This window comes from Syngnathus scovelli, chromosome 15, assembly GCF_024217435.2.
Source record: "Syngnathus scovelli strain Florida chromosome 15, RoL_Ssco_1.2, whole genome shotgun sequence".
NCBI classification, from domain to species: domain Eukaryota; kingdom Metazoa; phylum Chordata; class Actinopteri; order Syngnathiformes; family Syngnathidae; genus Syngnathus; species Syngnathus scovelli.
In genome coordinates this window covers 6,254,775-6,277,500 of record NC_090861.1, presented here as the reverse complement: position 1 = coordinate 6,277,500, position 22,726 = coordinate 6,254,775, and the positions used below count along the sequence as shown (strand labels likewise).

Here is a 22,726-nt window from a genome sequence, read left to right as displayed (position 1 = left end):
TTAATTGTACTTTATTAGCCAAGGAAAGGGTTCCTGTTTGATCTCAGCGGCAGAAAATAAAGAGGAGTGAGAATCATATTCATCTCGGCCAAAGTTGACTTTGAAGTGACGTCAGCCTTGCCGATTACTCCGTTTTAGGACACCCGACTTTGGTGACATTGAGGCTGACCTTAGAGTCACCTCCCCCGCTGCCGCACTCTCCTTTGTCGTACCACCATTTGTTTTTCAATTTGTCCAAGAGGCCTTGCTCATTCAGTTTTAACACTGCCAGGTTAACAGCATTTCTTGAAACGATAAAACATAACTTGTAAGAAAAGGAACAGGTCCGTGAGAAATCTAATAGCGGGAATAGTCATAGTAGTCGTGTTCAGAAATTCAGTAGGGGAGCACGGAAGGGACAAATTGGTGGAGAATTTGCACTTGTGTGGAAAAGTAAGAGGCATTTTGACATCCATACTTAGAGAGGTGGCGTGGAGAGTCACATTCTTTGTACGTACACGACTCACAGAAAGTTAGGGTTCAGGATGAACCTTCATTTTAAGCTCCTCTAAACTTTTCAATGCATGTTTGATGTTTCAGTGTTGTTGCGTAACTTGCTGTTGGCCACGGAGATTTTTTTTTTTTTTTTAATTATGTGCAGAAATGAATGTGGTTGACCAGTCTTGACCTGCTGTGAGTTTTGTTGGAAGCATGCATTCAAAGCTTTGGAGTTAGCCTAAAATCGGTTTAATACATTTCGGGTTCCTTTTAAAATTTCACCCGAAAGCCCAACCTCCCTAACTTTCCATGAGTCGTGTAAAGTGTGCGGGATGGGGACGACCGTTGTTTGATTAGCAGAAAGAAAGAAAGAAAAAAAAACATTCAACATGCTGCTCAACATTCAGAAACTAGACTTGCATATGCACAAATAAAGAGAGATCATTTAGAGGTCAATTAGGAAGCAATGGCACACAAAAAAAAATAGTTGGGAAGGACGAAGGGGAGACCAGTGAAAGATGGCAAACAAAAAAAAATCTGCAAGAAATTGTAAGGAGCGAGAGACAGACAAAACATGAGATGGAAAAGACTCATGAAGGGAAAGAGAATGAAGGAGTGTGACAAGGTGACATCAGGGTGGCTGGAATACTATAACAAGATGGAGTGCATTGTTATACTATCCCACCCACCCTAATGCGGAGCCTTTGGGTGTGGCCACGCCGTAGCCTTTCGAATCGAGGTTGCCGCCCACTTTCATGGTGTCGCACGGCTTCCGCTGCTCTATGTACTCATTCATGGTGGACTCCAGGAGAAAGGCAAACTTGCCCTTTGACTTTCGTACCCGAGACACCCCGTCAGGTGTCGTCTTGGCAAACACCGACGGCTCAGCTGATTTCATGTACGACCACATTTTCTCATAAACGGCTATTTTGGAGCGCTGCGTTTGGAGGGAAAGAGACACAAAACAGAGTTAGCTGATGTACAAGTGGTGTGAATATTCCGACCCAGTCGTGCGTAACGCTTATCTGCCCCCTTGTAATGACGTTAATTAGTCCAGTTAGTTCAGCCTTTAAGCCAAGCGGCGAGGCGGAGCCAGCGCGGGCCTTGCGCCAGAAGCCCGAGGTCGGGCAATCTGGCGGCGCAGTAGAGATAAATAACAGCCATGTTTCCACTCGGGAGTCACCTCGTCCTTGTCTGATCCCACCAGCATCTCACAGCTGGGAGGCACAAACAATTGAATACATCCAAAGTCATATGACTTGCAAAAATTGCGTAACGTTAGCACTGTTGCTAGCACCAAAACAACAGGTGAGGTGTTCTAAATGCGCATATTCACGCATATTGTGTTTGTACCTAGGCCAAAGCAAGTAGTGCCACCTTTTAGCATCTTGGTGCTATGGTGGCGTGAATAGAGGAGCTTCATTTCAGACAAATGTAGTGCTTTGGCGCCACCTTTTAGCATCTTGGTGCTAATGAACGACGGTGGTGTGAATAGAGGAGCTTCATTTCAGACAAATGTAGTGCTTTGGCGCCACCTTTTAGCATCTTGGTGCTAATGAACGATGGTGGTGTGAATAGAGGAGCTTCATTTCAGACTAACAGACAAAAGCAATTTAATTGTCATCTGTCTCTTGCCGTCATTGGATAACATTCTGCTCCACGTGGCATGGTGCTGAATTAAAGCGGAGGTAATGTGACCTTCTGTTTGACTCGAGTGAAGAAGTGCCTCAGAGGAAAACTTTTCATTAGCTTCTAAATGTCTTCAAGAGGCTGTTTGTCACCGAACGCCATCACCAAAAGGCAGACAGGCAGAAAAACGACTCCGACTCTCCGGTGCATTTTTTTTTTACAAGTCGGGGAGAACTGAGGGGACATCATGAAATAATTAAGCTCTTTTGTTTCTGTTTGTTATTCGGCGCATATTGAAAGAACGTGCGAGCGTGACGCTCACCAAGGGAACATAAATAATTCAGCGCAAACCGAACAGGTTGCAAGCTCGGGCTATACGCTGTGAATCATTCTTGACATATGCGCAAGTTTCCATCATCGCAGCGGCCATATGCTTTTCATATGACAGTAACAGCTGATGACAGTTCTGATGACATTATTTTTCCTAGTACATGAAGATGAATGCTTGTCAGCATTATCATTATTATTATTATTATTATTATTATTTATTTTTTATTTTTTCATTTTATTTATTTTGTATTATTTTTATTTTATTTTTATAATTATTTTTATTATTGTTATTACTATTATTATTATTATTATTGCTTCTAAGGCGTCATATCTAAAAAATGCTCATTACTAAATATATTAACTAAATACCTTATTGGATGTACTTTTATTTCAAATTCAATATAACAGCATATAATACAGAGAAATGCTGTCAGCAACACACTTATAAAACTGTAAATCATGTTCCCGAAACAAATCCCAAAATAATTCCAAAAGATTCTGTGAAGGATTTTGAAGATAAAGAAGCATTTAATGCGATGATTCACCGGAAAGCCTGTCAGATATTCCTCCTCCTCAAATATGACGTAGATCATGGCATGCACTAAATAAATGTTTTGGATTGCTTCTGAATATTTCTGCTTTTATTGATCTAATGTTCCAGCTATTTTTAAAAACATAATTGTTATTTTTAAATTTCAGGACCGATTGTACGATTTCAACAATTACTATCTCAGGGAGCGTGTATTCCTTATCAGATTATGAATATAAACATTTTTGGGCTTTCATTTGGGCCTCTTTTGCATCGTTAGAAAAACATTCAGTGCATTGTCGGAAGTGCTAGTTTAATTTTTAAAAACCTCGTCTCGTGTATTTTTAATTTCCTAGCCTAGCGAGGCGTGGTGCACTAATTGGATTCGTTACACCAGGATGAAAAAAGACTAAAGATTATCATCGCCGTAAAAAACGGAATATTCAATAAAGCACTCTTATTGGATCTCATTAAATTTTTCGAACGTTACATTAGTCCTGGTGTGTGCAACAAAATAGCTAGCGAGGTACAATCTTGATGGAAAATCTATGCGACGCCGAGCGCCACTTTAGAAGTTCCGTGCAGGAAATGTAATCTCCAAATTATTGATCGCACATTTTGCTTTACGGGATGCAAGTCGGTACGTCGACTCACCCTAAAGAACTCCTTTGTGGAGCCTGAATCTAACGTCCCGTAGGCGATTTCCGTTTGCTTGGCCAGGTCCTCGGCACTCTCGATGGGAGAAACCATTCTCTCCACGGTGAGGAAAGCCGCCAGGTTGGCCGTGTAGGAGGAGATGATGATGAGGGTGAAGAACCACCACACTCCCCCGACTATGCGGCCCGAGAGTGACCTGGCGGGAGGAAGCAAAGCGGACGGGAGACGTAAGAGCAGCGAGACACGGCCAGTGTTTTACGTCGACTCCTTTTAAAGGGGACGTCCGCTCAAAATTTTAGTCGAAACACGGTATTCTGATTAATATTGTGGGATTATCAATTAAGCAGCATTTTGGGAGTAGGGGGGGCGGCCATTTTGCCACTTGCTGACTATTGAAAATGACATCACAGTGGCTAAGGGGCTAACGTCACGTGGGAAACCCAGCAAACAGGTGAGCCGTGATTGGTCGTTACCTGAATCCTGGAGGCTCGGGTTAGGGTTAATTAGCCAGTGGTGGCTTGGCTTAAGCGCTATTCATTTGCAGTCTGGACGCAGCCGCTGCTCTGGATGGAGGGAGAATCAATAGCACTAGAAAAGCTTGCGAAATTTGTCGCTAGTTATTCCAGAGGAAGGAAAAGGTGTCAGAGTTGCTTCACGCATGTCTAGCTGCGGCCCTGGTCGTCATGGTAACATTCACTCTTTTTATCGTCTGAATAATCCAGCTGCGGTCTTTGAGAATCCTTGCGGAAGAGGTCAGGGAGATATGGATGGAGCCGTGGATGGAGTGCCTGACTCGGATGGCAGACACTTGAAAGCGCTTGATCGGTACAAGGCGCCGATGGCGTTTCATTTCCACATGAAATGCGTTATATGCACCAAGTTGATGACCGTAAAACGGGACATGCAGCAAAAACACGGTAGCCCTCCAAGAGTCACGACGAATTAGGGGAGAGGGGAGTGGTGGGGACTTTGCAATGAAAAATGAGCCCTGTGCATTTTACAGCCCTCAGCATGGTGAATATAAGTTAGTTTGTGGAGGCGGGGCTTGGCAGCTTGGAATCCGGCGGAGGCGCGGAGACGGAGGTTGTGACCGGGTTTAGTAAGGCGTGAAGTTAGTAGTGAGCTGGGGGTGGAGGCGCAGCCCAAAATAACCTATATGCACCATGGTCGGATGGAGATGTATGTAACGGGACTCTAAAATGCAAAGAGATGATGAGAGGCGGCGGAGAGGGAAGGCGACAACCAACCTTGGCGAGATATCGCATCCTTGCTGCATGAAGGCACCCAGCGAGAACCACAGGCTATTAAAAATGCCAAAGTCGTTGGGCGGGTCGGGGGGGCTCAGAGGGTCTTTGGCCTCATCGTTCTCATCCAGATGCCACTCGTAAGGACTGAAGCGGCTCACCAGGAACAGCACCACGCTCACGCCGATATAGGCGAACACTATACACATCCAAATCTCATAGGCCAGCGGGTCCAGGAAGGAAAAGACGCCGGGCTTGGACTTTTGAGGCTTCTTTATCATAATGGAGATGCCCAAGCTCATAAAGGGCTTGGAGAAGTCTATCACTTCTTCTCGTACCAACGTTATAGTGAGAGGAGCCACTGCTATGTCAGCTCTCTGTGGAAGCGGGAACAGGTACAATACACGTTAGCGTAAATGATATGACACACCACCCTTTGCTATTAAGCGCGCCCGGAGTGGCTAATTGGGACGGCCGGGCCACTAATTAACTAATTTCCATAAGTTACATAAAGCCCAGACAGAGGGTGCCACCAAGTCATGGTAGTTTCATACTAAAAGTGATTTTAATTGGCTTTAATATCAACGTATGCAAAAAGCAGTTTGGAGAATTGTGGGAGCTTAGAGTAGTCTGCAAAACATCATCTCTCTCGGTAAAGATGAGTCACCAGCATTTATGTTGGTTGCTGTCTTTGTCTCCCTTCGACTCCGCATTATGAATCAAGTAAGAGGCTTGCAAGACAGCCGCGGAGGAGCTTATGTGGGCAGTCCTTGAAATGTGAATCAGCGTCACCTCTATTCGACCTCTCCCACCCCCGCCCTTGGCAATCGCGCAAAAACACATTTTACACAAAGCTAATTTAGTTGGATGAACAAATATTCATGGGCATTTTTGAAAAATGGAATCAGGAACAATAAACCGATACTCACCCCATAAACCAGTTCACCCACCATCCCGTTCCACGTCTTGGTCTCTGGATCTCTGGCTCCGTATTTTCCATCCGGAACTACCGACAGTTTATATCTGATCCCCACGTGCTTTGCAATTTCAGACGCTAAATCGACACAGTAGCCTTCATATCGGTCATTCCCGTCCAGCTGCATATAGTTTTTCTTGTACATCACATATGGCGCTTCCTGTCAATCAGAAACAGTTTGAGTTGATGGCAAAGAGATCACACGGATTTTGGACCTTAGCGGTCACAACACAGAGGCATGCAGGCGTGATGCAGGGGGGCGAGCGGTGGACAACAATCAGACAGCATCATGGGGCGGGGAGAGGGTGAGGGGGGCAACACACAAAAAAAAAAAAAGCGGGCCGCTGCTGCAGTAAACAGACCAAGAGTAGCGCACAAAGCAGGAAATCAGGGCTCCCTCATACGAACCTCGCACTAAAGCTACGACTTTGGGGGGAGGGGGGGTGGGGGGTCTGCTTGCGTGCGTTGTATCAGCATGGCACATGGGGCGGGGAAAAGGGGGCGGGGACTGAACAGAGCATTTTTCCAGTTCATAAAGTAAACGTCAGTGACAGAGGAGGCATTGACCCAAGTGGCGATGTCGATAGAGACGTCGTAATTTGTCAATCAGCGTCGGACGAACGTATTCTTGAAGGAAATGACGTTGCATTTAGTTCTATGTGAATCCCCGGAGGTCCCTCTTCGGCACTATTCATCTACGTCCGTGTTGTTTTCAGCAAATCGAGTTTTAGACAGAATTTAAAACATGGCATGTCAGAAAGAAACTTGAGATGACTGTGATTTCAAAAAATAAAATAGTAAAAACTGTACAAAGAGACAAACAGTGAGGGAAATAATGCTTTGACGTTTGACAGTGTGATTTTTTTGAGTTCTGAATTTGCCTAGCATGCAAACATAATAGACAAAGTCAGAAGTGAGACAAGGCCGTGATTTTAAATGTAAGATAAGGCGCACCTTATTTTACATTTAAAGAGGCCTGATGATTCCACACCAGAACTACTTTTACGTACTGAACCCGGAGAACTTGAGGTCCAATAAGCAACCAAGGGCAGGGTGGCCTTTGGTTGCTTATGTCCTCTGAAGCCGGCCGGCCGCTTGGAGGCTCTGTCACTGAGCGCTTTACTCGGTGAGACGGAAACACCGTTACTTACGTACGCGCCCAAAGCCAACGGGCTCAATAGTTATGGTTACCAATGCCGTTATTGTGATGTCACTACTACAACAGCCCACTGGAATATAACAAAACCAAAATGCTTTGACACCCACACGGATACAGTTGAAACACTCTTTATGAGCAAGTCGACTGTTTCAACATGTAGTGAGTGGATGGAAAGCAACTCAAAAGAAAATAGTTCTAGCCTCCCAGGACAGATTGCAACAATGGACACCTTGACCTTGAGTGGCAGAAATCTTGAGGTGAAACATTTAAAACCTGCTTGAGAGTGTACCATAATAGTAGTGACCACAATTGTTCGGTTTTCCACAGAAGACGACTCGTTGGTGACCTGCTGATCCATTATAAATACAAATTTTTCATATTCGTTCCAGTAGCCGATCTGGAAAAAAAACAACACAGATGGTGGCAGTTATTACGAGACGGATGTACTTGGGGGACAAAAATATCCTCATTTTTTTTGTAGGTAGCGTTTTGCTAATATGCTAATTAGGGTGATACAATTGTTATGGCTGGCACAATATGTTATGTAGCTTCACCTGGCCCTGACTTCAGCTGAGTAGGAGGACGCTATTTGCAGCTCTGCAAATCTTCTCTTACATAACCAGAAAGCAGCATGGGTTGACAAAGACAAACTTCATCTTTTTCACATATTGTACTGTTGAAGAGGTTGAGGCGGTTGCTTTGTAGGGGATCGTTTCTGTTTTTGTGTAACGTCCTCCGACAGTAAAATGAACATTAAGATTTTTTTTTAAGATGGCCACTTAGTTAGCACTCATGATAATTCTAATTTGGTAAAAATCCACAGTCTTGGCATCATATAAATGATAAAAAATACAGTTTTATATTAGCCATAAAGATTAAAATATCTTAAACTACAAGGTCCAACCAAGTTTGAGCTAAATATAACATATAAAAAAACAAATGTTCAGACTCTTGGAGTCAGTTACGAAATGTAAATTAATACTCAATTAGTACACTTTAGAAGCATAAATTGGAGACTTGCATCTTACCTGGTCGTTGACGTGCAAGTTCAGAAGTCCGCTGAGATATTTAAAAACATTTTTATGTCCGTACACATACAACATATAGTGATGAAAAGCTAAATTGGCTAAATCACTCAAATAACGGCCCACTTTTGTTGACTTTTAATGGAATACAGGAGATTCCAGTATCCAGCTTTCATAACCCTTCTTTGTTTTTGTAGATAGACAGCTTTTTCTCATTGAACTGCAGACTAAAAATATTAATAAGTATAATCGAAAACTGATGACGTTCTTTAAGCGACACGCAACATGTCCTTGTCCTATCAGACGTCAACGACATACAGTGTCGATCCGCTGGCACAGTCGACATCTGGCTGTTTGTCACAGTCTCGCCGACAATAAAAGAAGTGACAATTATTGCTTTGTTCAAATCCAAAGTAAATGTTGGCCAGGCGTGCATGCAGCAGATTGAACAATCTCCTCAAGGATACTGAGGACAAAAGAGACGAGAGACTGATATGCTGCCCGAGTGCCAGTCTATTGCGTGTAGTTGCATTCTAATGGCGCATTTGGAGGCGACAGATGAACACAATGACAGGATACTGAGTCCTTTGAAAGGAGAGGTCAAGCATCTTATTAAAAGTCCAGATGGACCTGCTTGCTCACAGAGCTGGCTTTTTAACACGTATATGTCGCAGCGCATTGTTAGCCGCTGCTCGCTTTAGTGATTTGTCTTCACTTTGCCACTTTGCCATATGTTAGCAACCATGTGCATGCTAGCTAGAAATTACACATCATTATGGGCCCACAGGTTGTTAGCATGCTATAGGTGTAAAGAATTTCTGTTGGGGCCAAAAACATAAGCCCAGTAAATATTTCATTGGGATTTTTTTGTCAGCTAAGAATATAATTTATGAATTTGTGACTTGGTGTCATGGGCTAACAACTGACGTACCTTCCTCGGGCCTCCTGACTTCATTTCGTACACATCGATTGTGTAGTTAGCTCTTCGTCCGAATGTGTCAAACTGGATGTTTCCGGTCATGCCTTGAACTTGGACCTGGTAGGCACAACAGGCGTTAGCGGATGTGACATTAGGAACACAACCACATTGGAACTCCATTTGTGAACGTGCCCACCATTTTCAGAGCTCGCTCTATGTCAATGCCTTGACTCCAAGGCACGGCAGGATTAGCGAGGCAGTCACCCGCGCTTCCCCTACGGGACACGTCCACACGCTGGCGACGAAGGTAGCGGAAGGCCTCCGAGATGATGAGAATGGCGTCATGGGTCAGTGCCGATGTGTACTGCGACGCACAAAAAAAACACACCAGATAGTTATGTTAAAGATTTTTTTTAAACAAAGACTCAGTGGGTCTCATCTACCTTCAGTGGAGTGTTTTTAGCTTCTGGGAATTCTCGTTCATCAAGACGCTCCCAGCGTTGGAGGAACTGTTGCACAATGGCGCTTTCCGGGTTGATGATCTGGAAGCCTGTGATGTTGGCTCCACCAGAAAAGACCCTGTCCAAGCTCATGTTGGAAAAACCCTGGAGGTCAAAAACCGTAGTCAGCCGCAAAGTACATGTCAGTTAATAGCATCACGTCGTTTCATCTCCAGTCGATTCTTCTGGATCACTTTCTCACCAGGTTGGCCAGTATATAGTGGTATCCTCTGGTGTTTTTGCCCGCAATCACCACCTACAAGGAAGAAATATTCACTGAGTCACAGCCGGAAGATTGAACAACAAAGACCTTTTTGGGTTTTAGAACGGAGTCAGAAAGGAGAAAATGGGAGTAAGAAGTGACATTTGCAGCAATACTCGTGCGCGCACTCCAACATGCTTGCGTGTGTGCGGGAGACACACAGAGGCGAGACGCCACGATGACACCGCCTGCTCCTTTCCATTAACTTCAACAAGTGAAATAAGGTCAAGGCTGCAGCAAAACTGCCCTCTCGCACTGCTTCCTCTCTGCAGTGGCCCCCCCCACCCCCCTCCTCCCCCTTTGTCACTGCCTCCCAATTAGCACCAAAAGTAAACTTCTTCAACGGGCAAACCATCCTTTCATATTGTGACTGTGCCGGGTTTTCCGTAACAGAGCAGCAAGCTTAAAAATGGCATTGTGGAGGTGGTGAGTTATTTTTTTTTTTTTCCTGTTCTGTGTACACCCCCACAAAGCACAGTCAGGCAATCATTTCTACTGCAGTGTATTTCGGAGCATGTACACGAATTATTCTTATTCACACAAGTTTACACGGTATCTTTAATTTCATGTCTAAAATAGCTTGTCTTGGATTTATTCTGAGGGGGGGAGGGGCAAGTGGCCATAACAAATATTTTTAGGATCCTGATGCTCTAGTTTGACGCTCCCCTGGGATTTGTGCTTTCTGCGAGTGCTTGATAACGTCAGAAAGATGCTGGAGGTCAGTGGGACGCTCACAGAGGGGGGTTAAAAAAAACAAAATTCCTTTGGAAACAGACTTCCACAGCAGACGTGGACCAGAACAAATACAAACACCTGCTGCCTGACCTTGAAACACGTCTGCATGTTCATTGAAATGGTTTTCTGAAATTTGAAAACATGGTAGATCTCTCCATCCATCCAAGAAGAGAGAGAGTGAGTAAGCTTCAGCTTGGCATTGACTCTCCATCATCCTGTGTGAACGAGCAGGTTTGCTCGGTCCCATTTGAAGTCGGGGCGCAGTCAGAATATTCCCAACGGGCTCACGTCTAATTACGCAGAATGTTTAGCGCCGAGCTGGATGTGCGCCCAAGTTTCTTCAATCGGATTTGCCTCCCTAGCCACTGATGGAAAATTCTCTTTGTTTCTCCCATACACTGTCGGCTAGCTTCTTCACATCTCCACTGTCTGATTTTGGTCCCTTTTCACCAGTCGGCTAATTATTTCTATTGTACCTAGAAAAAGTCAACTGCCAAAAACAAAGACCTTGCTTGGATCTGTTATTTATCTGGACGCTGAAATGAATCATTTAGCATAGCCTGAGGGTCGAAACTGCTCTTTGACATGCACGTTAGTCATCACCTCATATTGTTCAGCTTTTTTTTTTTTTTTTTTTTTTAACCACAGATGCTCCTCAGCATCTACCTCAGCCGTCATTCAGAATAATAAAAAATGTCGCAATTATGAATAGTTCAAAACAGCAGTTGGCGCCAGATGAAAAGCCTCGGGGGTTCGGCTAGCTGCAAAATAAATAAAGTAAAGAAGGAGGTCAAAGAGCCTGAAATCAAATCGTTGACGGATAGAGCTCCGCCATCTTGTTCAAGCTGGCAGATGCAGAGCGATTGAAGAGTCGCATCGGCATGCTTTAATGAAGAGCCAAGAATCACGTGCGTAACGGTTGCTTTCTGACGCCTGCGTGATCTCGGCTGTTTGCTCACTCCAGCCTTTGTAAGCGATCTTCCCTCTGGCTAGGAGGAGAGGCTATTTATAGTAGACTCATTGTTGTTCCCGTTCTGGGACAGTGTGTCCTACTTACATTTAGAGCCAATATCACATTAAAGCAAGTGTTGATGTCACAGCTCCGAGAAGGAATTGTTCTTCTCGGACCGAGGAACGGTGAGCCTCTTTGGAGGGCACGCTCGCTCGGCTGTCGGATGATGCTTTACGAGGCTTTGTGTTGCCGGCGGGACCACTTGCTGCACTTATGCGTTAGCTTGTTTACTCGCCTGAAGCACGGTTGACTTCAAACAAGGGGCTACAATAATAATAATCATGATAATAATAATAATGTTAATAATAATAAGGAAACAAAAATAATAATAATGATGAAATATAATAAAAATTAAAATAAATATAAAATAATAATACAAAAATACTAAAGATAATGAAAAATAAAATAATAATAATAAGTAAACAAAAATAATAATTATGATGAAATATAATAAAAATTAAAATAAATCTAAAATAATGAAAAATAAAATATTAACAAACTTGCAAATGCTTCAAAACTGTCCTCCAAATGATGCAGAACGAGTAGCAAAATAGCAGAGGAGCAAAGATGGAAAGAATCGCACCTGCTCAAGAATGGCGTTGATCCGGTTCACCTCGCAGTCGACGAGGAAGCGTTTCTCCTGCCGGCGGTCCATCTCCTCAATGATGCGCCGATACTCGGTGGGGTCCACGATGTTCCCCACCGAGCGAGCCGTCACCTGCCAGTTGTTAGCTACAGCCGACTCCATGATGGCCTGGAGGATGGCAAAACCTGCGGGATTAACGCACAAGCACATTTAGCTTCAACGACCGTTCTCTTACTATGTATAATATGAGTCCTTATCTGTTAAAACCTTTAAACCAATCAATCAAAGGTGAAGTTTAATACTGTATCTCTATTAAAGCAGAATTTATGACAGAGCTAATCTGATTGGTCGGTGCCGGTGTACCTAAAAAAAAATGGCAACAGAGTCTCTAATCCGCCGTCAAAATGCTGAGCTGAAGAATCGCCATAGTAAGCACAATAGGTGAACACTAAGTGAGAGGCAGATTTACTTTGTAGCGCTTGGTGGGATTGAGTGGGAGGAATCAGGTGAGTCATGTAGAATCAAGAGCTGCTCTTAATCTCGCTCAGCGGCAACGTTAAGTTCACAGAGGCGCTTTAAGAATCATGTCAGCAGTCACATCAGGTCACTGCACATTTTGTGAAATATTCACTCCGTGCTTGTGTGGCTTCCAAATCGGTCTCGTTAGGTTCGTCTAACGCTTACCGGTATTTATGAATACAGAGCATTGTATTTTACGTGTGGGTCAAAGGAATACGATCGTTACAAATAGTGACTGATTGACTGGAAGCAAGTAGGTCATTGTCACATGCCTGAAGCCATGGACCTTTAAAAAGAAAAAGTAGCCCACATCAATTATTGTCAATATGCTGGGAAAGAAATGTGACACTAAAATTAGAATTGGAAGCATTAACTCTCTCATTAAAGGTTCTACAATACCCCAAATCTCCCTAAAATGCTATTCTTGCATTGACTCATTCACTGCCATTGACGGCTACAGACGTCAAAGCTCTGTTTTAACTGAAGTAGGAGATTCAGTATAAGATTCCAAATGTGGAGCATGTGTGACTCAAAACGACAACATCTGAATGGCTATCAATCATCCCCAAAGGCTCGCTGTTGCATTGTGAATGAAAGCTCTCTGCGAAAGCAGCCACAGCGTCCATTCGGCCCATCTCGACGACTCACATCAGACGGCTAATGTGCATTGATCCAAAAGAATATACGCGCGCACAGTTAAAGCAAGCAGCTAGTCGCTAGTGGCCCTCCCTGATGGACGCGTCGGCTGATCCGTTCCCAATAAGCCATCAGCGCGCGGGGGTGACATGATGGCTGGTGACCTTCAAAGTCGTGCATTAAGCAAGCGGCTCTCCAGTCAGATGTGGCCTTTAAAGACAAGTGCATCTCCATCGGGCGCCGCCGTATCGGCCACTCGGGAGGCTCAGGAGCGCCCACATGGTAGACTCTCGGGGTTTTGTGGATAAGACGCAGCTGATGGCCCCAAACTGCTCCTCAGTCTGACATCGTTCAAACAGGTCAAACAATAAAATGTACCAAAATGTGAATCGTTAACGCCGGCAGACAAGTGGAATGAATCGACTCAGTTATATTGAACAGAGTCTTTTTGGACGACTTTGTAAACAGATGGCCTCATTTTATAAGCGACAGCAGGCAGGACGACCATCAAGGACATTTCACAGATTCAATTATTCGGAGCTCCCCTGAAAAATAATGCATGGTCAAAATGGAATGTAGTGAGTTGTGATTGGCTGGTGAGCTCTCCCGCAAAGTCTGTAAGCTTATCGACGACAACTGTCGGCTCTAGAAATATCCCAACTGGTAAACAGAATTTTTTTCAAGCCGCTAAAATACTTTTTTTTGCAGTTAGCGAGAGACCATGCATTAATGCTTAACCATGTCCTCGGAGGACATTCATGTGTGCAATTAGCCTAAAAAGGCAAACTCCCAATGCGGATAACGGCAGCTTTCTATTCCAAATTAGAGCGAGTGCAGCGCCACCCCCTGCCACTCCCGCCCGCACCCCCAAAGCGATCATTTGTTATCTAACTGCCGCCGAGTGCGTATTTGCTCACAACATGTTGAGCGTTCGCACCTCTGCGTGCTTCCTGTTTACGAAGCCGTCGTGTGATCATTGTCAACTTGCAAAATTCAAACGGACAAAGAGAGGCGGCTAACAAGCAAAGCGCTCTTTTCAAATGTTTTTTCCGCTCGCTCTCATCCTTTCTTTTCTTAATAAACAACATTTTCTCTCGGGGGCCTGAGCAGGGAAGCGCATGTCACATCAATCTCTTTCATAATGCATAAAGACGTCTGGCTGTAATGGCTTTTTGTTATCCTGAAAGCAATAGTCCTGAAATAGATGAGGGGAGAGAGTAAACTGAGCCGAGCGGGACGGCAGAGCGGGCCTTTCATAGTCACCTGCTTTCTTAAAGCGCCGAGGTTGGTGCACATTCTGATACGAGGAGCTAAAAAACAAGAAAAATAAAAACAACGGGGTGGATTTGACAGCATGGCTGACAATGCCCCGGCACACAAGCTTTTGCTGACTCCTCTGTTCCTTCCACGCTTCACTCGCCGCCTCCATAGAAGAAAACGCTGCTGCTAAGACGACGAACAACCAGCCAAGAGATGGAAACAATTGACCCGAATTGCTATCTTGCTCTTGGCCTCTGCTCAACTGAAGCAGCAGGAGGAAAAATACTAGCGGAATTAAACCAGGGCTCTATAATATAAAAATAGGCTTCTGTATATGTGTGTGTGCGTGTGTGTGTGTTTGTGCATGTGTGTGTGTGGTACTCAGTCATATCATGCATAAGTGCACAGACCCCAGGCTAGGCTCGATGGCACTTTAAATGCATGAACCTCAACCGACTATTCTGCTGATCTTGCGGGAAAAAAAAAAGAATATCTTCTCGTCTTCCACCCTCTAATAGGCGTCGAGATATGCGAGTGACCCGAGGCCCAACTTGGCAGCCTCGTGTAAATGGTCCCCACAGATCATCACACAGCCTCCAGCGGGAATTTCCTTTCGCCAGGGTGTAGAGATGATAACGGTGGTTTTATCGTTAAGCTGCCAACACGTCATCTTTTTTTTTATCTTTTCACTTTTATACTTGTCAAGTACATTGCGGTACGTCGTCTTCTGTACGAAACGTGGACTAAAGCCTTTCATCTAAAAAACATAAACAATATCCGGCACCTTGACACTGTATTGCAGCAGAGCAAGTTCATTCTTTGCTGGGTGCATTAGGAACTGTCCAAGGTCCTGAAGTTCAAAACTGCACAACAACTTACTGAAGCAAAATAAATGAAAACAACCTTGCCAGTGCTAGTTTGCGTTTTGTTACGCACGCTGCTGCAAATGCCCGACTCGAATATGAATTTGTGTGTTTTGTCTTCACACAATAAATCCAAAAAAAAAAAGCTAATTGAAAGGACTTTAAAAAGAAGCACACAGCCACATCATTTATTACATGCAAGAAAAAGGCCCAGTTATGTCTTTGTATTTGGGACCACTTGAAAAGCAGCAGTCTGCGCCGTCACACTTTTGTCCTCCTTTTACGCTACGATGTTTATGAGCCATAAAAGAGCCCTTGAAGAGGGAAGAAAGAGGCTCTTGAAACTGAACACAGGCCCCCAATATTCTAACCTGGGATAAAAACACAAAATGAAATTTCATTGATGTGTCCTATTGAAGGTGCTTTAAAGCATGGAACAGCTGCTTTGAGGCAATCTTACTTTTTGTTTATGAGCTCGCTAGCTTGACTGTAGAGTGCGGCTCTTTAGCAGCGGGCAGTTAAGCAGATGTTTTCTTTGAGATCAATGTTGAATAAAAAGGCTCTCGGATCTTTCAATCCGAGCTATTGCCGTTTGATGGACAGGGGCGGAAAAGTGTCGCGTGAAATTTTACACAAAGTTCCGACTGTTTGCGAAAACATGAACGTGATTGGACGAATGAGTGTCTGAATGTGATTGGATGGAAAGAGTCAAGGGGGTGTGGCCAATGCAGGGAAGCAAATGTTTATATTTTTCTTGTCTCAATGCTATTAGGCATTTATTAGGATTTTATTTTCAGTGAAATAAAAGTGCTCTTTATGACTTTGGATTGAGTACAATTTGCAGTAATCAGCCAAGCGTTAATAAAGCTGGCAAGGTCTGACTCGAGTGGGCAGCTGGTGAAGAGCAGATGTTGCCCGGATCGAGAGGTCTTTTTTGCCGGCAGCCTGTTAGAGGAGGACGTTTCAAAGCCGCTAGCGGATGACGTCACACTGCAGCAGAAAAACGTGCAACGCTTCCTTCTGTTTTTATTTATTTATTTTTTATGACATTGCTGTCTCGAGGAGGCAGGCTGGCTACGTTTTCTCCTTTTGTCTCATCAAATGCAGATTTTGAAGGTGGTTAAACCTTCAGAGCAATGTTTTTTGAGAGTAATTTTAAGATGTGTGACAAAGTCGACTTGACTTCAATGAGGACCGATTCTGATTTAATAATGCTCCTCATTTTCAATGTAAGACGTGCTCTGGCGATTTTATTGATTGATTGAAATAGAAAAAGGGGCTAACGTGCCTCTCGGTAAACACAAGCTGCGGGGAATGTGGGAATCCGTTTTAAGCTGCCGTGTTTACACTGCGTCTCGCTGCGGATGGTCAGGAGCTGCGTGGTGATGCGCTTTTAAGAAGGATGATTGCACTCGGGGGAGGTTACGCACTCCTCGATCATTTTGTCACCGTCTCACCGGCGGCCTAATTAGCAGCTTCTGCAATCTGCCACCGAAAGGTGTCGGCCAGCTCGTTGAAACAAAACGTCCCTGCCCACCCTAATTTGACGTGATCTTTCAGATGGGTTTGAACATGACTCAGCTTTATGTGGGCAGAAACAGAATTTTTTTTTTTTTTAAAGAGATTCTTCCATTCTGCTGATATGACCAAATAGTGCATGAGTGAGCAGATGATGAGACGCCCACCTGAAAGAGAAATATGTAAAGCGAAGCGGGGGAGGCGATGGAAAAAGAAGTGCTCTTGTCCTAGAAATGCTCCGTCGGTTTAAAAAGACTTGGAACGTGCACTCGTGAACGCGCTGGCATATTTAGAAGCAGAAGGTGCAGGCTGAAAAGAAGCTCTTACCTCTATCGGTGTCGTAAAGGTAGACAAACTTCTCCCACTTGTAATGGTCCAGCAGACTAAGAACGGCTCCTCGCAAGCCGGGCCTCATCTGGATAACAAACTGTGCGTCGGCGTCGATGGGGAAGCTGGGTGTGATGAAGGAGGTGTGCAGCGCCCCGCAGAAGGAGGTCAGAGTGTTCATGGACTTCCTGTCGTAGAAGCCGAAGATAGCGTAGACCCCTCGGGAGAACTGAGAGCAGACTGGGGATGCAGAGGGAGACTAGCGTCAACTGTGTCCTTTCTTTACAAATATTACAGGAGAAGTGCCAAAAAATGGATGCAATATAAATAATTAAATATTTAAGATCATTGGTGGGCTGTTTGCTCCCCTCGGTTCTAATGCCCTACACTTGTCCTTGGGCTTCTTGTAATCAGCGTAGCTAATGGGGAACACACACACATCCAATCCTCTGCTGTATGCAGTTTCATGTAAATGGACTCCAGCTGTAAATACTGAGCCAAACACACAAGGACTAAAAAGATGCAAGCTATCGGGGTTTTTTTCCCAAAGTAATAGCGACCGCCCTCGTTTTAGTCCAGAGAGGCAAACGCTCTGATTTTCCTGAACATCAAACAGACAATTCTTGAAGTGAAGCCACAGCACTTGCTATTCAGGTCATGATGCAAGCGAAAAATTAAATATATCCATAGAACAGCTCTCGGGCCATAAATCATCCAATTGGACATGGTGCGAAAGTTTTTGTCCAGGCAGTCCTTCTCCTGTGGGAACAATACAACGAGGAAGCATAGCCTACTAAAAGCGAAACGTCTCATTTGTTTTATCACCTTAAGGAGGTAGAGCTTTTTTTTTCTCTTTTTTTTTTTGTAGGAGGTTTCACACTGAGATGGTAGGTGAGGTGAGAGAAGTGTCTTGCACAAAAAGTGACAAAAGCTGCTGCATTTTGTGATTGTGTAAATGTCCAATCATTGCATTTGATAACATCAGCCAATGTTTACGTAAAGGTTTGGTTCGAACCAAAGAAAAACGAACATTTAGAGGAGACGGCTACAGCGGGGGGGTTGAGGTTGTTGACCCGCCCAAAGGAGGAAAGAAGGAGACAGACGGTAGTACTTGTCCTACCTTGTCAGGGTCGGTTAGAGAGGACACAGCTGCTGTCCCAAAATGGCCGTCTTACAAATGATGAGGTCAAAGACCGCTTCTATTATTGTACAAGCAGAAGGTCTAACGCAAGGCTGTGATAAATAATAAAGTGATGGACGTTGACCTCTTTTTATTTTTTTTATGCTAAGGTTTGCCGAGATTTGTTCTGACCCAAATGTATCATTGCGGGATTATTTGAGAAACGGAAAATCTACAGCGAGGCCGCCAGTGACAAGGCCTGTTTGCTGTTAGAGGCTTGCAGGGGAGAGTCGACTTTATTATTTCGCCGCAGCAAAGTGAAAAGGCTGCTAACACTCCACCTACGCCGACTTTCCATGCACAGCAAAACAATTATCCAAGGACCGCTACAGCGAGAGGCAGAGGAATGAGGCTGTAAAGTGTTAGGCTCTGCACAAGACACAGAAAATGGAACATGGAGGTGATTATTATTCAAATTAATTATTGCAAAGAATTTGCTTGGAAAACAGCTCAGTGTGTATTACAAATGAACAATTAGAAACACTGAAAGGAGATGCTTCTGTCAAAACAATGTCAAAACTAGCAATTATTTTGATCATTGTTGATTATTTTGTCGATTAATCGGGGTATCTGACAATTTTGAATGAAAAAAATACCTAATCTATTCGATTATCAAAAATAATTCTCGATGAATTTGATAGTCGATTAGACATCGATTAATAATTGCGCCGCTAAAGGGTTATCATTTTATTTTTGATTATTTTGTTGATTAATCTGGGAATCTGACCATTTTTAATGAAAAAAAACGCAGGAAAAAACACCTAATCTATTCGATTATCAAAAATAATTCTCGATTAATTTGATAATCAATTAGATGTCGAGTAATCGATTAATCATTGCCCCGTTGAAGGATTATCTTTTTATTTTAAGCCAATTTAAAAGTCACACTCATTTTAACTTCCCATTGGCTAAAGCTGCACAAAAACGTATGTAAATATTTTCAATTTGAATCAGTGAGTCATTAATCCCGTGGCATCATCGCCTTCCCCCGTGTCCTTGAATAATCTCAGGTCGCGTTGGGATTAGATGAACAAAAGCAGGCCTTTGTGAAACCGCCGCGTCACTGCCATGCGACTTGTCACAAGTCATCACTGTTGCTCTGCTGCAGCCTCGACACGTGAGCACATTCTGATGCCCGGGATGAGAGATGAATCCATCCAGCGGCTCGGCCCCGGCCGATCAAATTTAGCCGCAGCAAAATGCTTTTTACAGCTTTACGCCACACATTGCCGATGTGCTGACTGAGCCAGAGCTCTTAGGCAGCAAATAAAATATATTATTGAATGGATTTTGCACTCATCATCAGTCAAGTGGATGTCATGCAATGCAAATCTCTCCTTTGATGAATAGAATGGTCTGAAATATTGTATAACATGTTTGGGATCAGGCTTGGGGGCCATCTTGTCATCTTGGGGCAGGTCATCCAAGTTGACAGGATTCTAGTTGTGATTTTTTTAACCAGACATGACTTTGGGTAAGACCCTCTCTCCAAGGGCTCGCAAAACCAGATGAACCAAATATGTATATACGGCGCAACCATTAATCAAATTCAGCTACTGGTGCTTAACGTGCAATCAATATATCCTGCAAGCCTCACACGAGCCAAAATCGGAGTTCTCTCGGATCTCAGTGACGGCTTCCTATTTACTCTTATATATCGTCACTAGATTCATTTGTTTCGTGTGTGTTAATCTTTTTTACGATGCACGCAACAATTGAATTGATTTTTCCACTAGTGGCACACACACACACTGAACGCAGGCCTCCATCTATTGATCCAAAATGCCAATAACACACATTCGCCATGAGGGATTCGCATCCAGTCATCATCATGTGACCCAGCGAGAGGAAAGCATTGGTTTATTTATTCCATTCCATTCGAAATCAAAGCTCGCCACCACTCAGCTCGTTGACACCATTTTGACAAAAGAGCAAGTTTGGCAGATGACACATACAATCAGAAAGAAAGATTTCTCAGTCATCTTGGCACGTTATTATGAAAAGCGACGACGTGAGCCGGGGCAAAGCTCGGGAATGACTAACCTATCACTCTGGGCGGAATAGAAATGTGTCAAAATAATCAGCACTTTGGCTTGCTGCATAAACACCCGGCAGGCGAGCGGGACATTATGCAACCCTCATGACTCAAATAAGAAATATATTTAGTTTGCTGCATTTGTCAAACTGTCTGACAGGTGTGCATGATTAAATTCTCACTGGTCTTTTATAAATTGGCAAATGTTTAGCTTGCATTTTTTTTTTTTCCCCGCCCTCTCTCGCTGCTGTTAATCCTCTTGATTATGTTGTCTTTATTTGAATTAATAAACTAACGGGAAAACTTCCTATCTTATAGATTGGCCAAATTTCAATCTTATTTTACTCTCTATGGTTATTTAAAGGAATTAAATTTGAGCTTTTTTTCGGGGGTGTTTATTGCTTTAGCAGACGCTCACTGCGACTGCACTTTGTACCCTGTGAGTCGTTTCAAGCAAACACATCTTGTCACCAGGCAACTGAGTGCAAGTGGATGCAAGAGCAGAAATTGCATTTGGTATTAAAAGTAAGCTGAGGGGGAGACGAAGATGCGGCATATTAGTGTCTAATTATCAGGAGGAAGAGTAGCCAAACACATAATTTCATGCTGAGCCTCGACAATGTAACATCTGCCTATACAAAAAAAGCCGGAGGGAAGGCCGCTTCGTAATCGGTTGCGTTCGACTACTCACAGGCGTGTGTGACGGAGAAGCTGTTAGACGACTCCAGGTTGTCGACGTTATAGTTGAGGTGGAAAGGTTTCTCCGTGGCATTCTGGTTAGTGTTGTACAGCTGCACTGCAAACCTGAAGGCGCTGTGCTCCTGCACTGTGGAGCGCATAAAGAGTCCACCTGCAAGTCACATGAGAATGTTTCACATATTATGCAAGATGAATTTGTTTTTATTTTATTTTTTTATTTGTTTCATTTTATTTGTTTTATCTTTACAAATATATACGTTTGCTGTATGTTTAAGTTGTAATATCACCAATCACCAATAGATGGCAGGCAGTCTTAGTTTACGCTACTAGATGAGAAGTCCTAATTTGGAATGACAAGCAGGACAATCAAAGTACCTCAATGTTATCTAAATTTTATTCTAATTTCAAAATTTTGTGGAAGAATGTACAAAATGAGTTCTTGCACTTAATGTCGGTGTCTTGTTTTGTGCTGTTGCTGTTATGCAAGAGAGCCCTTTCCGCTGGAAAATAAATTACAGTAGGCTATGTGGTTGTTTTTTTTTTTATTTGCTTTAAACTCTTCCTTGTTGGGTTAGGGTTATTAAAATGGCATTTTTGGTTCGAAAGTGTGTGATCCCATATGACACCCCCCCCCCCCCCCTTGCAGTTACGTTGCCCATCAGTTTGTCCTCCTCACCCCAAAAATGTGCCTGGGTGTTCAACTACTATGTGCGACCAGTCCCGGGTAACTCAGCTCTCACCCAAAGTCAGCTGGGATGGGCTCCAGCTCACCCAAATTCCTAATGAAGACCAGCATGATCGAAATTCTATTTTGTACAAATCATATTTACGAGTAGTTTCTGAGCTCATCGTTTCTTCAATTTATTAATTAACCTAACATGTTGACTCACTTTCAAGTGAACTTAGTTACAGGCTGCGCATACTTAATTAATACAATTAATACAAGCGAACTTACCGATGTTGATTTGGTTCGGAAAGCCAGCCATTGAATCTCCACACAAGCACAACAAAAGTGCCGCCGCTATGCCCGGCCACATTTTTTCTAGCTGTGTGGTGAAACCAACTCCTGGTGATGGAGGAGCAAAGAGCACGCACAAGCCTGGTCGAAGGGGGGGGGGGGGGAATCCACAAGCGGTACGTGATGGGGCTTGTGTACACACGAAGAATGTGCGCGCCCGCTCCAATGCGTCCTGCAAACCTCGTAAACCCAAAGACAGCGTGTTCTGCACAAAAGAAAGATGCTGATGCTGATGGAGGAGCAGGAAGAAAAGGGCACTGTGAGCTCCTGTTTGGTGGATAAGGAGAGCACCAATGGACTGCTGAGACGCAGGGAGGGAGAGAGAGGGAGAGAGAGAGAGAAAACAGAAAGAGGGGGCTCAAACTTGTGTTTGTCGACGATGAATTTCAAGCTCAGCCTCAGTTGCTGCAGTGTGCGCGCGTGCATGTGCTTCAGATGACCGTCTTCCAATCCAGTGCTAATAAATCTTTATTGAGCCAATTCACGTATTTTAAATTATGGAAAAAAAATTGGAGCCACAGCAATTCATACCATTCCTAAATAATGCATTTTCATTATAGAATGTAAATTAGAGCAACTCCATTCATCTGTGCTGTAATCGATGTGATTAAATTTTATACACGTGATTAAT

The 22,726-nt window shown here is 43.7% G+C and overlaps 1 protein-coding gene across 6 annotated transcripts in view; it reads right to left on the bottom strand.

The window, feature by feature from the left end:
- The window catches only part of gria3a (glutamate receptor, ionotropic, AMPA 3a), a 27,625-nt gene extending 5,212 nt beyond the window's left edge, over positions 1 to 22,413 (bottom strand). For 2 of the 6 annotated variants that reach the window (XR_007486305.2, XM_068653232.1), the window contains exons 1-14: positions 22,033 to 22,413; positions 21,070 to 21,228; positions 17,164 to 17,403; positions 12,038 to 12,225; positions 9,648 to 9,701; positions 9,389 to 9,550; positions 9,142 to 9,309; positions 8,958 to 9,062; positions 7,291 to 7,398; positions 5,796 to 6,002; positions 4,870 to 5,243; positions 3,620 to 3,818; positions 1,167 to 1,414; positions 170 to 284 (exon numbers count right to left, since the gene is read on the bottom strand). Coding sequence is in view for 5 of the 6 variants with exons in the window: in XM_068653232.1 (XP_068509333.1) it covers positions 170 to 284; positions 1,167 to 1,414; positions 3,620 to 3,818; positions 4,870 to 5,243; positions 5,796 to 6,002; positions 7,291 to 7,398; positions 8,958 to 9,062; positions 9,142 to 9,309; positions 9,389 to 9,550; positions 9,648 to 9,701; positions 12,038 to 12,225; positions 17,164 to 17,403; positions 21,070 to 21,228; positions 22,033 to 22,114 (2,409 nt within the window). In the remaining variant the exon portion in view is untranslated. The remainder of the gene's footprint in view (positions 1 to 169; positions 285 to 1,166; positions 1,415 to 3,619; positions 3,819 to 4,869; positions 5,244 to 5,795; positions 6,003 to 7,290; positions 7,399 to 8,957; positions 9,063 to 9,141; positions 9,310 to 9,388; positions 9,551 to 9,647; positions 9,702 to 12,037; positions 12,226 to 17,163; positions 17,404 to 21,069; positions 21,229 to 22,032) is intronic. The other 4 variants (XM_049742580.2, XM_049742578.2, XM_049742576.2 and 1 more) reach the window with 3 other exon arrangements.
- Between the last annotated feature and the right edge of the window lie 313 nt (positions 22,414 to 22,726).